The sequence below is a fragment of the Palaemon carinicauda genome, chromosome 7 (assembly GCF_036898095.1).
Source record: "Palaemon carinicauda isolate YSFRI2023 chromosome 7, ASM3689809v2, whole genome shotgun sequence".
NCBI classification, from domain to species: Eukaryota; Metazoa; Arthropoda; class Malacostraca; order Decapoda; family Palaemonidae; genus Palaemon; species Palaemon carinicauda.
The window spans coordinates 160,109,253-160,126,752 of record NC_090731.1 but is presented as its reverse complement, the minus strand read 5'-3'; the positions used below and the strand labels follow the sequence as shown (position 1 = coordinate 160,126,752).

General features: G+C 34.3%; 1 protein-coding gene across 1 annotated transcript in view; it reads right to left on the bottom strand.

Annotated features, from left to right (window-relative positions):
* Positions 1-17,500, bottom strand: part of LOC137644624 (serine-rich adhesin for platelets-like) — a 739,321-nt gene that overhangs the window by 77,108 nt on the left and 644,713 nt on the right. The window contains exons 8-10 of the mRNA XM_068377577.1: positions 5,501-6,997; positions 4,779-4,895; positions 3,236-3,593 (exon numbers count right to left, since the gene is read on the bottom strand). Of these exons, the coding sequence (XP_068233678.1) occupies positions 3,236-3,593; positions 4,779-4,895; positions 5,501-6,997 (1,972 nt within the window). The remainder of the gene's footprint in view (positions 1-3,235; positions 3,594-4,778; positions 4,896-5,500; positions 6,998-17,500) is intronic.

Genomic DNA, 17,500 nt, shown 5'->3' with positions numbered 1-17,500 from the left:
CAGGGCACAAGCTAATTACTTTGGAAACCAAAATCTCTTCACCAATGATAGTGCAATTGTAACAAAACTCGTGTTGAGTATATTGGGCTTTTATAATTTTAAAAGAGAATCTCTCATTTTTCCTGCGAGTACATTAACTTATGTCGCCCCTTTTGGTTTGGAATATACTGGCCAAAATGTCAAAATTTTTACTTAACAGTAGGAACATATTCGACAGCTGTCCATAACGTTGAGATTTTCCATGTACATGTACTGGAAATGCTGTCTTATGCTATGCAGAATATATATATATTGCTTGGAAAAGTTTTGATGGCTTTGTAAAATCTGCCATACTTGCCGAAATATCCAGGAATTGATTGTAAAAATGGTAATTTCCTTCAGTTTTCTACATTAGATGCATTGTGCGTTTTGGAATTTCTTACATCTCTTTAGTCTGTTCATTCGTCTTCCTACTAAATGCTTAGTTTTAATAAGCTCTGATAATCTGGCATCAGACAGACCATAAGGGTTATTCATGTTTAGAGTGATGGCTAGAAAAGCAGGATTTAGATTAAATCATAGGTTTGATAATGGACATTGTAATGAGACTGTTATGTTGAACTTCTGAACGCAATATTTGAAACTTTCTTGTATGTAAAATTAACATAACCATCAGTCAGTTGTATGAGAGGCGAGTATATCTACTGCATGCTTCTCAGCAGACATCGCATCAATACTGGACATTATATGCAACAGAGGGCACCACATACAATCCAATCAAAACATTCAACAGTGAAGGTTGATCTCATTGTTATTATCGAGAGTAAAATAATTTCCTTCTTACCAATGGATATGGTAGTGTTTTAGATATGAGCATTAATATTCCAAAAAAAATTAACAAATATTGAGAAAAAGTTCAAAAAGAAGATTCCATAACTTTATTAAATTCGCCTCGTTAAAAAGTTTTTTTTTTTCTATCACTTGGAAATGATACACTGAAGGTATCTATTATTAGTAGTGGCTACGATGATCTTATGCATTACTCTTTCATTATAATTAGGCTATTCGTATGATGCAATCTTTACAGTATATTGAATCTGCAGGAACTAGATTATTTACATATTGGAAACAGTTATTACAATGGCTTCTCGAACTTGAAGAGAATCTGAATTTCTTTGAAAAGCAATCTGCTCTGAAGATCACTTCCGTTCTATTGAATTATCTATCAGTTGAATTTATCAGTTAAGATATTTTAATATTTGGATGATTTATCGGATTATTTATTTTGAATTTGTTGTATTTTATAGCTGACTTCTTTCAGTGTTAGTGCCTTTTTGGAGATCATTTATTTTAACATGTTCAGGACATTCATCTATATATATATCTATTGTCCGAAATTCAATGTCCTCCTAGACTTTATCAGCATTTTTGCAATACAATGATATAAACATTTATATATACACAATATATATACACACTCACACACATATATATATATATATATATATATATATATATATATATATATATATATATATATATATATATATATATATATATACACATATATACCTATATATATACATATATATATTATATATATATTTATATATATATATATATATATATATATATATATATATATATATATATATGTGTGTATGTGTGTGTAATATACATATATTTACAATATATAATACATATATAAAGATATATATGCATATATATCTATATGTATACATATACTGAATACATTTTATGTATATGTATATATATGTATATATATATACACATATATACATATATACACACATTATATATATATATATATATATATATATATATATATATATATGTGTATATATATATATATATATATATATATATATATATACAAACAGTATATAGTATAGTATATACAGTAAGTGGTAAAGGAATTGTGAAAATTTTCCTGCAAAGTACATGCATCCACGAATCAGCAGTTGAAAGGTGAATGTAACAGTAGCCGCATTGCTCTTTCATGAAGCCACCTCCTTTAGCATTGGATTTCTGGATCTGGGTTAAATGGCAAAGTGACACCCCTTTTGGCAAAACTGTTAAATGTTAGAACAATATATACAAATAGAATAAGAATCAGTTCATGGAAGGTTAAAGGAAAATGATGGGAAGCAAGCTGGAGTTAGTCCTCTATAAGGTACCTCAAATCCATGTCCTAAGGACTGCTTTGAGATCAAGGGCCATAATGTCACAGACCCAATTAGGCAATTATAAGTGGCACACGGGATGACCCGGCTGCTATAAATGTCAAGTCAGTTGCTACCATAAATCAAGGGGATGATAATAGTCCCAATTTACCTATATTTATATAAATGACAAATATTTTTATGAAATGCATAAATATCAGCATTCTATATAGAACATATTAAAGATTCAAAGATTTATTTTCTGAATAAATGTCAAATTTATATAAAATGCATAAATATTGGCATTCTTATAGAAAATATTAAGAGATTAAAAGGGAAATATTTTACCAAAAAGGATTATAAATATGATAAAATAGAGAAGGAACAAACATTGTATATGTTCCAATTAAATTTTGTAACATATTTGCATACATTGTAACTGCCTCCCTATTTCTACATTGCGCAATTATGAACACATATTTCAGTATCTGGAACGAATAATTTGCTTGTATCTGGTATCAATCCGAGTCTAAAATATGTATGAAATCTTGTAAAGTATATGTCTTTACTTTTTTTGTAATGTAAAAAAAAAAATCACACATGATACAACCTAATCAGTGCCTATACTTTACATAATATTGAATATTTATGCAAATGAAAAAGTACTCATACATGTGAAAATTAATAATGGCCAACACAGTAATACCCCTCTATTTTACTTCAACACATATAGTACCAAGCTTATAAAATGATCAATTGGACAAGGTAAAAGGTAACACGCTATGAAGTACCACAACATAAATACATGAGACTCGAGAGATATATAACACGTTCCATAGCAATTCTACTTGTTTAATTCCTCCTGAAATTATCCAAAACATGAAAAGTTTAATCTGATGTCTCACTGAGATATCTGATGCTGATAGATTCCCAGGCAGTTTCTTTTCATCTAGGTAGATTAAAAAAATTATATAAAATCAACTAATAAGCTAGGATAGAAAGCTTCTAATTGTGGCTCGTAAGGTTATGTATATATATATAACAGATAACACAACACTCAAACACAACTGCACCTATAATCTTTCCTGTTGTTAGGTCGACTGTTGTAAGACAGGCCATCGTCGAACCCTCCTGACTGGCTGTATCCTTCGTTCTTCCTGTTGTGCTCCAAGGTGTAGCTGGCCTCGTCCTGGTCTCTGTAATCTTTACCACTGGATGACAAATTATACCCTTCCCCATAGCTGTCCTGTGGTCCTCCATACTGTACGCCATCGTCCCTTTCATAGGAGTTTTCGCGACTGGTTTCCAAGGATCTCTCTGGTGTGGCCAGCCGATTGGCGACTGATAGGAACTGAGATGCAGAAGAATTGGCATGCTGTCCATCCGGCCAATTCATTTCACTGGTATAATCACTATCTTCTGACATCCCAGCTAAGATTCCAGAGGTGGAAAAGAAAAGGCAAATCAAGTTTACAATGTGATAACTTATTAGAAGCAGAGGAATACTATGGACATATATGCATTGTATCTTCTTACATGTAACATTTGTATTTTCAAACGACTATGACAGTTTTTTTATATTTGATACATTGGAATAATAGATTTTATTTAAAATAGGAGCAAAACTTTTCAAAATATTAGTCAAGAACAGCATTAACAATAAGAAGCAATAACAAAAACACAAAATAAGGACTTGCCTGCATCATCACCAAATTTCAAACAAAAACTTCAGAAGATAACTTAAAAAATAAACAAATGAACGAACAAATAAATACTACACAACTTACATCACAGGTGATTGCTTGCCCAATAGGAGAAAAGTCTTGAATATTAGGAACTATATGAATAAACTAGACAATCAAAGAGTAAACGATACCATGGATTTGCAATGGCAAACTTCAAACGTAATATAATATCCAACAAGAGAGAGAAAGTGTTAGTAAAGCAGATATGTGCCAAAGCAATCCCACTCCATAACCGTTTAAGCTTTCATACTTTTGCAACAGCTTTTTCATTCAAAGCACCAAATTCTAAAGTTGAAATGATTATGGATTCATTCGATTCCACACGCACCCGTATGCTATTGGAAAATGACAAAGTTAAGAGACTAACATGCACCCTACTGGCATTTAGCAGAAAAGGAGATAAAACAGGTATTCTAAAAGTCTTTCAATGGAAACCATTCTTGAATTTGCTTAAAATTCTTCGTTCAACATAAAACATTCATAAAAATGATATCGCATTCCCAGGAACTATGCTGTTATCCCTTTAAAAAGAATATAATAGACACCAAAATAGTCTAAAAAAAGGTAACTATATATCGCAAAGAAATAATTACAAGGAAAGATATAGTCTAGGATAAAACATATAATAATCTAAGTAAACCTTACAAAACATCATCTACTAAGTACAAAATAGGGCAATCTAAACACCGAGGATAAAAAAAATATAAACATTTTTTACCACATATATGACTTTCATTCATACCAGACTTATTTTCCCTTGCTTCTAGCAGACAAACACACACACACACAAAGGTAAAGGGACAAAAAGACAGAGCACCTATAAATATGTGCAAATATGTTCACACACATTCATACATCCGCACACACTCACACAGGAGGGGATGTTGAGGGTGTCTGCTGGGCCCTGACACTCCACGTTCTTGATCCATTATATGGTTGAGAACCTCCAGTTTCCTCTGTAGTTCCTGTGCCTCCGTCTCCTCCAAGTCTGCAAGGGAATCAGTCAGGCCGGAGGTAATGCTTTTTTCCCTTACCTTTCACATACACCTCTACTGCAGATTTTAGCTAAGCCTACCTAATATCTTATATATATATCTCTAAAAATAAACTCAACAAACTCAAAATAATAGCCAAAAAGAAATAAAATCAAGAAATACTTGGCGTGCTGATTCTGGAATATTTTGAAAAATTTTAGCTTTCAGTGGCGATAAATGTTCACAGAACTGATGTTTCCTTTACCTTTCAAAAGTGTTACTGATCAAAATATATAAGTATCCATTTTTTACCATATTTGCATACATATATTTCTTTTGATCAGTCTTACCAGCTAAAAATTTATCACTATTTTCAGCATATTTGCTATAAGGCCGGACTACGGGAACAAAATCAATTCTACGACTTACTGACCCATGGAACGATTAGAGCCAAACTAAAGGTACAATATCGCTTACATAGTTACAGCCTTCTTCTACTTATATGTACAGGTACAACACAATGCTCGAATGTTATTCAGTCGAAAAGAAAAATTGACAATAATAAGACTTTGTAAAGAAACATTCGAACAAAGTGAGGTCCATAGGGGCATATGGTTACCTTTCTTTTCCTCTCCTGACTGTTTCGTCTCTGTGGCCCCTTTGCTAATCTTTTCTGTCAGAAGTTTATCGAACTTTTCACTACTTTCCTTTTCACAAATTTGAACAGTATCATCAAGGTTGAGCTCCATTTTACTTCCAGGGGGAGACAATTTATCATTTAGAGAGGCAGGGGTTGAAGACGGTGACTCTGAAGTAGGAGATTGTCTCGCATTGAGGAATGAAAAGAATCTTGACCTTTCTCTAGGTGGGGACGTAGTAGCAGCAGTGGTGCTGGACACAAGAGGTGTTGCTGTGGCACTTGTTAACGTAGTACTGGAAGCCTCGCTTGTCCTCGAGAAAGAGAAAGTATATCCTGATAAAGGCGACGAGATAGATTTCTCAGAGGATGGCAAAGACTCAAGTGCTGTTGTTATTCCACTGCTTTCCCCAACGGATGTATCATCATCCATTGGAGGAAGGTAAGCTTTCGTAAGGAAGGAAAATCGAGTGAGACCAAAACTTCTTCCACCATCATCTGGTTGCGACGTTTCAGAGGTCACTTCTTGAGATGCCAGTGATGATGTTAAACTAGTCTCGGCATGTGCAGGAGATCTTAGGAAACTGAAGGTGCTTGGTACTGCATCACCATTGACCTCTGCTGAATATTCTGGTTCAACAGTGGGTGAGGTCTTTGGGGACGGCACATCGTCAGTAGCATTAGACTTTGAGAAAAAGCCACTGGAACCAGAGAGGGTTAAATAACTGCTCGTGGAAGACGAATCCTCCAGATTAGGTGAAGGTTGTAAGGGATCCAACCCCTCACTTTCTCGTAAAAGATTCTCCTTTAAAAGTTTGATGTTAAAGATCCCTGAGGAGGGTGCGGCACTTGGACTGGAGACTTCCGGCAAGTCTTTCTTAAGAGTTTTTTCTTTATCTGGAGAAGATACTGATAATGAAGCAAATTTTGTAGTAACAAGCAAAACAGTGGGACTAGATTGGGTTGTTGCATAGCTTGAGACACTGTTTACAGAGGTCCATGTGTATGGCTTTTCACCACTTCCTGGGGAGGTCATTTCAGTATTTCTTTGAAAACTAAATCTAAAAGATGATCCAGAAGAGTCATTGTCAATTAAAGAGTCACTTAAATAACTTTTGGGATCATCATTCTTACTAAGATACTTGGACATATTACTTTCAACACCAATCTCATCATTGCCAATACCAGAGTCTACAGTTTCAGAGGCGGATGTGGCTAGAAGTGTGAATTTGCTAGGTGACATTGAGGACTCTGTGAACTCATCGTCTTTGTCAGTGCCAGAGTCGATAGTCCCGAACGTAACGGGATTGAGGAGCTTAGCAGTGGAGAGGCTCGGGTGAGCGGACGATGGAGAGCCAGTGGAGGAGGAAGGTGGAGAGAGGGAGGATGAAGGGGCAATGCCCAAGCCTCCTTCCCCAAGACTAGAGGAGGAAGCTTGGCCTGTGCCACACTGGCCGTTGGGAGGCACTGGGTCCATAGCTGAGGGAGAAAACACCCACAAGGTGAGTGGGAGAGAGCCCAGCCACCACCACCCACACTATTAAATCTACACCCAAGTCCTATCACAATAAATGATTAAATCGTTACTTTAAATCTTTTAGAATACAGACAAATCTTTAATGCAAATGAGCTTACTTTTATAATGATTATCACTGCATCCATCCATGGATGGCATTAGTAAACCACTATCAAAATATTAAATATATCACTACATTTCAAATTGATTGGCCTTTTAAGAAAATACTATTAGGGCCTCATTTATGAAACTGGGTGCTTTAGAATTTATCTAATGAAGGTGGGAGGACAAAACAAATATCTACCACATAAATGATAAGCAATATCAAAGGGAGGTCACAAAGGTATCAACAGACATGACACACACAAGTGTGAGCAGAGGTGAAAAGGTGGGAAGCCCAGGAAATGGGAAAAGCAAGAAAATGGAGGTAGGATGCAGTCACTACCAGGTGTAAGGCTACAAAGTCTACAAAATGCATTTGAATGCACTTTCTTAAAAGCAAGATTACATCATACACTACGATCGTACAGGGAGAGAGCTCATAGTTGATACATACTGTACAGGGATGCTGGATGCAAAGTATTTTTTTTTTCAAGGTAAATCAAACACTACTGTGACTCTCCAGATTTGAGAGTTCAACATACATCTGTGAAGAGTTATTCAATCACGTCCAATAGAACTAAAAGAGGTACTAAAGGAAACGAATTCTTAATCTAGTTATTGCTGTTCTCAAGCTGTTTAACACGAACTAGTGTGGTTTAGGAAAACTAACACAGAAATACATTCTTTATCATAACCACCTATGCCTTTTATATACTACATTTTGAATACAATAACTTACAAAGCATACCAAATCACTCTACATGTACAAGCACGTGTTTAGCATAATTAAACCTAATTAAACAGTACGAAGCAACGGAAACTTACTTATAGACATTACCAAGTTAAGCATGATATGCTCATCTCAATTTAGTTACGCATTAAATTAATAAGAAAAAACGAGACTTCAGGAATCTTTAATTTTGAAATATATAAAAAGAATATCCCTATAAAATCAATCTTGCATTTCCAGACAAAAAAGGAAACTTAAGGTCAAAAGATAATTAAGGTCAAAAGAAAATTAAGGTCAAAGGAAAATTATGGTCAAAGGAAAATTAAATTTATGATCAAAGAAAAAAAAAGGAGACACTGATACACAATACTCACATTCATTAAGCACAATACTAGTAAAGATACAGTATATCTAATAAGGACACTGTTTAATAAAGGAAAAAATATATAAGGAGAAAAAGAAAATAATTTATAAGACTGTGCTTGTATCAACTTTCTATGTATTGTTAACATCAAATTCCATTACATACAATTTTCTACTTTGCTAATTGAATGAAATTATATTTTACCATCTCTCCAAGGATAGGATTACTTTGACATACATACATACATTCATACATATATACATACATATACATATATATGTATGTAATATATATTATATAGATACATATATGTATATATATATATATATATATATATATATATATATATATATATATAAATTATATATATATAGATATATACATTATATAGATATATATACATATATATATATATATATATATATATATATATATATATATATATATATACAATATATACAGTATATACTGGATATATATACATAAATATATATATATATATATATATATATATATATATATATATATATATATACAGTATATATATATTTATATATTTATATATATATATATATATATATACACATACATATACATATATATATGCATATATATAATATGTATTATATATAGACATATATATATAAATATATCATATATAGACATATACAAGTATATACATATATATATATATATATATATATATATATATATATATATATATATATATATATATATATATTATAGAGATATATACATATATATATACTGGATATATATACATAAATATATATATATATATATATATATATATATATATATATATATATATATATATATATATATATATATATATATATATATATATATATATATATATATATATATATATATATATATATATATATAAAAGTGATCACATGCATTTTCTAACAATAAAAGGACAACAATTTAAAAATCTTATCCTATGCATTATTGTGCTCTTAATACAAGTGTTTGGGTAACGCAATGTGCTTCAAAACTGAATATATTGTTGGGCTAGTGATTACATATTTCAGTACGATGTAAATATCGATCATATCAAACAGTAATAAAAATCACACACACAGATATACAGTATATATATATTCATATATATATATATATATATATATATATATATATATATATATATATATATACATATACATATATACATACATACTGTATATATACATGCATATATGTAATTATATATATATATATATATATATATATATATATATATATATATATATATATATATTTATATATATTATTAAACCTATCAAGTTCTCTATTCCCGTAATATTTCAATTAAGCTTCCCTTTGAACTTTTATATTCAAAAGTTTTGATAAACAAATAAATTCATCGCTTGCCCCATCTAAAGCTAAGTATAAGAATAAACTTACCCCCGATTTTTATCTAATAATGAACGACAAAAATTTTTTTTAGTCAGAATGGAGGATAGCAAGTAATCATTTTGGTGTGACCAAAACAATTGAAAGGGTCATATATAATAGCTATTATTATTTACCCTAAGTACAGTTGGACACAGGAATTTCTGGTACAGCTTGCTTTGAGGAAGTACACCCTGTCACAAACTCACTTCACGGCGAGTAACCACAACATTGGAACTCGCCATGCAGTAAGGGTGTGGCTGGGTGCACTTCCTCAGGGAGAGGTGTATCAGGATATCTTGTGTCCAGCTATGTATTGCGGGTGATTTTCTTTAAATCGAGCAAGTGCAACTGAAGCCTAAAAATAGATAAAAAAAATTCGTACCAATTTCATGATTAAATTCGTTTGCAAAACGTACGACCAACAATGAATGCAGTGACATGGTTATGGCGGGAGTGCTCCCATTGCCAATCAACGTTAGTTAATATGCTGCCGAATTCAAAGCTATTGACCTCTGGTTAACGAGTGGAGCCAATCGTGTACCGACTTTTAGTCCGATGTCACTTCGTCCGACGACACTTCGTCCACGTCTTTTCGTCCAATGTATTTTCATCCGATGGACTTTTGGTCCAACGACATTTGGTCCAATTTTAATTGTTTTAAGCCATAAAAGAAAAAAGAAAAACCCTAGCCAATTCATGACTTCCTCAACAGCAAAATTAAACCTTATAAGAACTTTCTCCCTTGTTGTTTATAATATAATAATTAATTGCCAAACTCTAAAGTACAGGAGTGAAATTGGTGCAAATTATATGCCACATTCCTGAAAAAAACTGTTTACCTCGGTGACTCATATCGAGTTACTAATCTTTTGAGACGTTCGGTGATTTTTTGATATCGTGAACAAGAATTTGACGGATCTCCTCGAAGTATTGAGTTATTTTACCTTGAATAAATCCTTCTTCCTTCAAGGTTTCGATAAATTTCCAAATGTTGAAATGTACTCCACTCGCTGAACGTTTTACTTTTCTTCTTCGTTGATTGTATAAACTTTGACTTTTCGGGATGGGCAGATTCAGAAACTAAAGTACTAAACTTGCAGCACACTATATATATAGTACCATACTAAAGAGAGAGAAGGAAAAAGAGAATGTTAAGCATGACTAATGGAGTAATTAGAAAATGATCACATTACTTTAACACAAAAGCCAATAAGATATGAACTTCTAACAGAGAAGTGAAGTAAACGGTAATAACAATCCCTTCAAACGTTTTTTTTTTTTTTTTTTTTAGAAATTGGACCTAATGTCGGACCAAAAGTAAATCGGACCAAAAGTCCATCGGACGAAAAGACATTGGACAAAAAGATGTGGACGAAGTGTCGTCGGACGAAGTGACATCGGACAAAAAGACCACCCACCGAGCCAATCATGGCATAGATTTGATAGCAGATTACCCAAGATTACAAGCTCTGTACTGGAATCAGGCACCCATTCTCAACAGGCATGGATAGGCTTATATAAAAATAAGAACAGATTCTGACATCAGTGTAACCTTCCAAGATACCTTAGACATTTTTCTGGACTGAGAAGACGAGACATAGTTTCACTACTTTGAACATGACTCGATGAGTGAAAGGCAGCAATGTTTCTCCACATTTAGATTCAAACAAGCAGCATCTTACCATATAATAAGGAAGGTTTTGAAGATGAAAGGAAGGAAACTCAAGAATTCTTTGCCTCATAAGGTAAAAGCAAATCTGAAACTCAAAAGGGCAAGTGCCACATGGTGTGTAAAGTGGAGCGATGCATAGTTGTTGAAACTTAGCTGACAGTGGTGGAAACAGTTTGGAATTTCTTAAAACAGTCGAATGAATACAAATAAATTAATCGCTTAACCGATACATTTCACCCGGTATTTCGTTGGCTTTTCAACAGACACCTTTAATTTTTTTCATTGTGAGGCATATTTTGATAATATGATGATAAATGGCTAGTGTAATTTCTCAAATAGTGTATCAAGTAGCCCTAATTCAAGAACTAGTAAAGAAAAACAAACAAGAAAGAAACAAGACCCCATAGATAAGACACTTCACTATAAGCCTTTTCCTTTCTTTAAAGATGACACCCAAAACGTTAGACTTCCTTGTTCTAAAAACATTATGTTCTTGACGCCACCTAACATTGGTACCCATTTGCTTTTGGGTCTAAGTATTCTGCAATTTATTTCAATATTCATAATATCTCGCTGTTTACAAAAAGTTTAAAATTGATCAAGATTATATGGATGACATCTTCATCACAATTAGAAAACCAGATGTTCCAGGGAAGCTTGCCAGTGCCTCAAAAGCTTATCCAATCCCGAACTTCATCACTGATGCTAGTCATAAAAATACTCTGACTCTCCCTGATGTGAAGCAACAAACCCAGTATACCACATTAGTCTTGAAGAAATCCACGAACGTTGGCCAGCACTTCAATACACAGGGAGATTGTCAGGAGGGCCTTCTCCCACTTTAGTAGTTGGAAAGGTGTCCATAAAGAATTGGAACGTACGAGATATCGCAGGAACTTCATGGGGGTATGATAAAAAAATGTATGAATTTTGCACATCCCCGAAACTTGGATAACAACAACAAAGATATAGTTCTACATCAAAATGTGAACTATGGAATAGCATACAGACAAGAAGTAGATGTCCTTAAAAGAACCATTGGATGTGGACTAAAACCAAGTATTGCTAAGAATATACAGCAAGCCAAGCCTAATAACTGTCCATGTGATGAAAAACAGTCATGCCTTTAGAACACCCAAGACCAATGTAGTTTACAGATTCAGATGTTTGGAATGACAGTTTATGTCCCTCAATATATGCTACATTGGCCCCAAAATGACAATGCTCAGGAGATATCAAGTTCACCACAATAATGGTGCCATACAACAGTTTTCCATTAGATGTACACAACAAAAGCCCTCCATTAAATTATCTTATTCGGGATACTGAAGCTGTTCACAAGGAGGATAACTATGGGAAGCTGTTGATTGCTGAAGCAGTGTCCATCATGATACAGCAGTCTGTGCTTAACATTTAAGTTTCTTCCCAATATGTCCTCCCCTCCAGCAGGACGACATTCCACACCATGCCTTCAGAAATTATCCTGGGAGTCAAAATTTTTCTTCACCACTAGGTCTCTCTAACTCCAACTGGAACTGTGAAGCTGTATTAACGAAGCTACAGCAAATTGTTTAAACTTTGCATCAATAACTCCAGATTTTAAATTGTTCGAATAGTGATGAGATATAATTGGCATGGTTGATAAATGAAAGATACAAAAAAAATCTATTTGCATAATAGAATGTTCACATGTGAAAAAAGAAAAACAAAATACCATATAAAATTAAAGTGGTACTCAAAGTTTAAGTTCCATGTTGAAACAAATATTGTCAATGATGGCCAAAGAAGATATATTCCAGAAATGCACTAAACAGTAATATCAATTAGTTGGTAAAAATAACTATTACCTAGAACTATCTTATCTTAAAGGAACTCTCACCAGAAATAATTGACTTCTAAACAATATCAGAAGAATGATAGTGTTTTCAAATAGTCTCTCTCTAGTGAGCATACAAGGCCCAATATTCTCTTAGTGTTGTCAGTTACCAATCAAAAAGGTCCCTGCAGAAAGACTTTTTTAAACACCGTGTAATGGAATGAACATCTGGAGTTTGTTGGTCTGAGACCCTCAAATCTGTAGAAAGGGAAACCTTATGAACAATATCTAGCTTTCAGAGCATAAATTTCATTAGAAAGAAATCTTGTAGTCCAATGCAACAGGGAGTTTGGAAAATGATTCTGACCCAGGAATTACAGTGTCTCCTATGCAAAATGGAGACCAGATATTTGATGAAGCCTTAGTAATTATCAGTTGTTTGTCCAGTTAATCTTGACAACTCCAGCATCAACGATGACAATTCCATCACCAGCAACAAGTACTCCAACACCAAATACAACAACTTCAACCACGACAACTCCAGCATCAACCTCAAGGAATCCTTTATCAATAACAACTCCACCACCAGTATCAAGTACGTACCCCAACAGCAATTACAACTTTATCTTTTTTTTTTTAACCATGACAACTCCAGCATCAGACTCAAAACTCCTCTATCAGTGACGACGACAACACCACCAGCAACGAGTACTCCAACACCGACTACAACAACCTCTGCTTCAACCACGACAATCCAGTATCAACCTGAGAAAATTCGATAATAATAACGATGACAACACCATCACCAACAAGTACTCCAATACCAATTACAGCAACTACTGCCAAACCATTACAGCTCCAGCATTAACCTCAAAAACTCTTCAATCAACAGCAACAACAACACCAGCAATATATACTCAAACACCAACAGCAGCTACTGCATCAACCGCGACAATTCCAACATCAACGTACAAAAAATCCTCCATCGACAACGATGAAAACACCACCAGCAACACATACTCTAACACCAACTACAACTACTCCTACTTCAGCCATGACAACTCCAGCATCACCCTTAAAGACTCTTCTATCAACAAATATGACAGCACCAGCGACACTTCTCTAACTACAACAATTTCGGCTTCAATCACAAAAACTCCAGCATCAACCTCAAAAAATCCTCTATCAACCTCAAAAAATCCTCTATCAATACCACCACCACCACCAGCAACAACAACAACTACAACTACTCCAACAACAACATTAAGTCCTGCTTCAGCAGCGGTAACTCCAGCATCAACTTCAAAAACTCTTCTGTTAACAACGTCGACAACACTACCAGCAACAAGAACTCTTAACATCAACAACGACGAACGCGTGCTTCAACGACGACCACTCCAGCATCAACCTCAAAAACTCCTCCATCAACAACTTCGACAATACCATCAGCAACAAGTACTCTTAACACCAACAATGAATACTCCTGCTTCAACCACGACAACTCCAGCATCAACCTCAAAAACTCTTCTAGCAAAAACGTCGACAACGCCACCAGCCACAATTACTCTAAACACCAACAACGACAACTCCTGCTTCAACCACGGCAACTCCAGCATCAACCTCAAAAACTCTTCTATCAACAATGTCAACAACACCACCAGCAACACATACTCCAACACCAACTACAACTACTACTGCATCAGCCATGACAACTCCAGCATCAACCTCAAACACTTCTATCAACACCACCAACAACAAGTACTCCAACACCAACATTAACTCCTGCTTCAACAACGACAATGCCAGCATCAACCTCAAAAACTCTTCTATTAAGAACATCGACAACACTACCAGCAACAAGAACTCCTAACACCAGCAACGACAACTCCTGCTTCAACCACGGCAACTCCAGCATCAACCTCAAAAACTCTTCTATAACCAATGTCGACAACACCACCAGCAACAAGTACTCTCAACACCACCAGCAACAAGTACTCTCAACACCAACAACGACAACTCCTGCTTCAACCATGACCACTCCAGTATCAACCTCAAAAACTCTTGTATTAAAAACGTCGACACCACCACCAGTCACAAGTAACCTTAACACCAACAACAACTCTTGCTTCAACCACGACAACTCCAACATTAAAACACGACAAATTCATCCCTCATGAAGCACATCATTGGAAACACCATCTAGTTTAACATATCAAACTTTACAGGGCGATTAAGAAACCCTGTAAATTTCTAAGTGCCATTCGTCAAATACATTGTGGTAGTATGTTTTCTCTGCCCCTTTTTTCAAGAGAAGAAGTAACTAATACATAATCTCTATTTATAATATATTCGATTTAACTCCCTGATCCTCTTATCAGATAAACAAGCAATTGCATTAGGCTATCAATAAACTCTGTACCACAAAGAACCCAAGTGACAATTACGAAGACCTGTAGATTATAGATTTGAATTTACAGTTCAGTCCATATCAATATGCTAGAGTTACTTTGAGCCCTAGGGATAGGGTATAAAGCATCAACATATAGGTATTAAAAAAGTGTGTGTTAGTCAGTGGAAAACTTGTTGCTAAATTTCATGTAACTCAAACCGATTCAAGTCTATGGCAATGAAGTAAGCGATGCAATTCCTTACAAATGTAATTAATACTTATTTGATTAGACAATCGACGCTTTAGTTAATGAGGGATTATGTTTTGGTTAAACGAATTTGACCCATAAGTAAGTTGATGAACTACCAGGCGAATTACACAGTTCTCTATCAGTATTCCATCCCTTTGTTTTGAAATGACTGAAATGCTTATCACAAAATAAAAAATTATCACATTCCTAAGACACACTAAACCATGAGGGTTGACATTGCTATAACTTAAGCAAAACCTTTTTATTTTTATTATTAGACAATATATAATTCTATATTATTTACAGTGAGATTTTACCTCAAAAAGTGTAGTTGAAGACTACTGAATGCAGCTAGAGACTTGCACGTAAGTCTCTGAATTCTATTAACATATCCTTATGGAGTTGATTTAGTGGTGATAAAACACACACACTTTCTGAGTGGGGATACTTGATCGTAGTAAAATGGTTTGTGTATTAGTCAGGGCCTTAAACTAGGCTACTTTGCTGTGAGTGATCAGACTAAAGTCTCCCACCGTCACCAATCTGCACTGGCAAGCGTGGTGATGAAAAAGGCCAAAACCCAAATATAACTAAGGACATGCCTGAGGTCTTTGTCCTGCAGTGAACTAGAAATGGCTGCATTTGTTATTGTAAACCGCCTGTAAGCAACTCATTACTAAATCGCATCCAATAAACAGAATATGGATTATCTTTTCCAAAGGGTGTGGATTAATAGATACTATTGAGCTTAAAAACCTCTAGCATATAAAAAAAGTCAGAATATAAAGTAATCAAAGAGAATGTCATAACCTTATTCAAATGCTTCCATACAACATGTTCATACTTCTGTATCTATGCTGGAATGCTGGCTGAAATATCTTCATGCACTGTATATTAGTTAAGTACAGTTGGATACAGGAGTCACAGGTACACCTCATTCTGAAAAACTGCACAAAGTTACACCCTCACCATGCGGCGAGTACCAAACCAAACATTGTAGGAAGCGATGGCATAGATAGCGGGGCTAAACACAGGAACTCAGCGAGCAGTAAAGCTGTGGCCGGGTGCACTCCTTTAAAACGAGGTGTACCAGGAATTCCTATGCCCAACTGTACCTTCTCTACTCAATTAACCTCACATGTATCAAAGTTCAAAAGCATAAACTGTGATATTCTTCGTAAACTAATTATCATTTACTAATTAAAATTACCTTACCCAAGCTAGTTGAAACAGATTTTGCATTTGGTCCTAATTAAATTTTCATTGCCCAAGGATGAATTTTCTTTGCGTCCCAGGTCACTGGTAATGTAAGAGCATATTAATGTGTAACATGAAGAAAGACTGTCCATCGAAAGACTGCCTAAATACAAAAAGTTGCAAAAAATACAATGCCAGAAGAAAATAGCAGCACTGTTAAAAATTTACTCGTAACAACGGTAAAAGTCTGAAATAAATGTTGCCAGGCATTTACCGTTTTAAAAACTGATAGATTGACGTAAAAGAGTGATGTTATGGTCATAAACCCGTAAAAGATAATAACAATGTTGGAAAAAAAATTACGGGCGCCTGTATTTTACTGAAATATAGCTGATAACAAATTTAAAATTAAAATTACGGGTTATTTTTAACAATGTGTAATTTTAATACTTGGAATTAAATTGATTAAAATAATTGGACAGGGTTTCTCCATTTCAAAACACTAAGTCTAAGGGTTATTTATT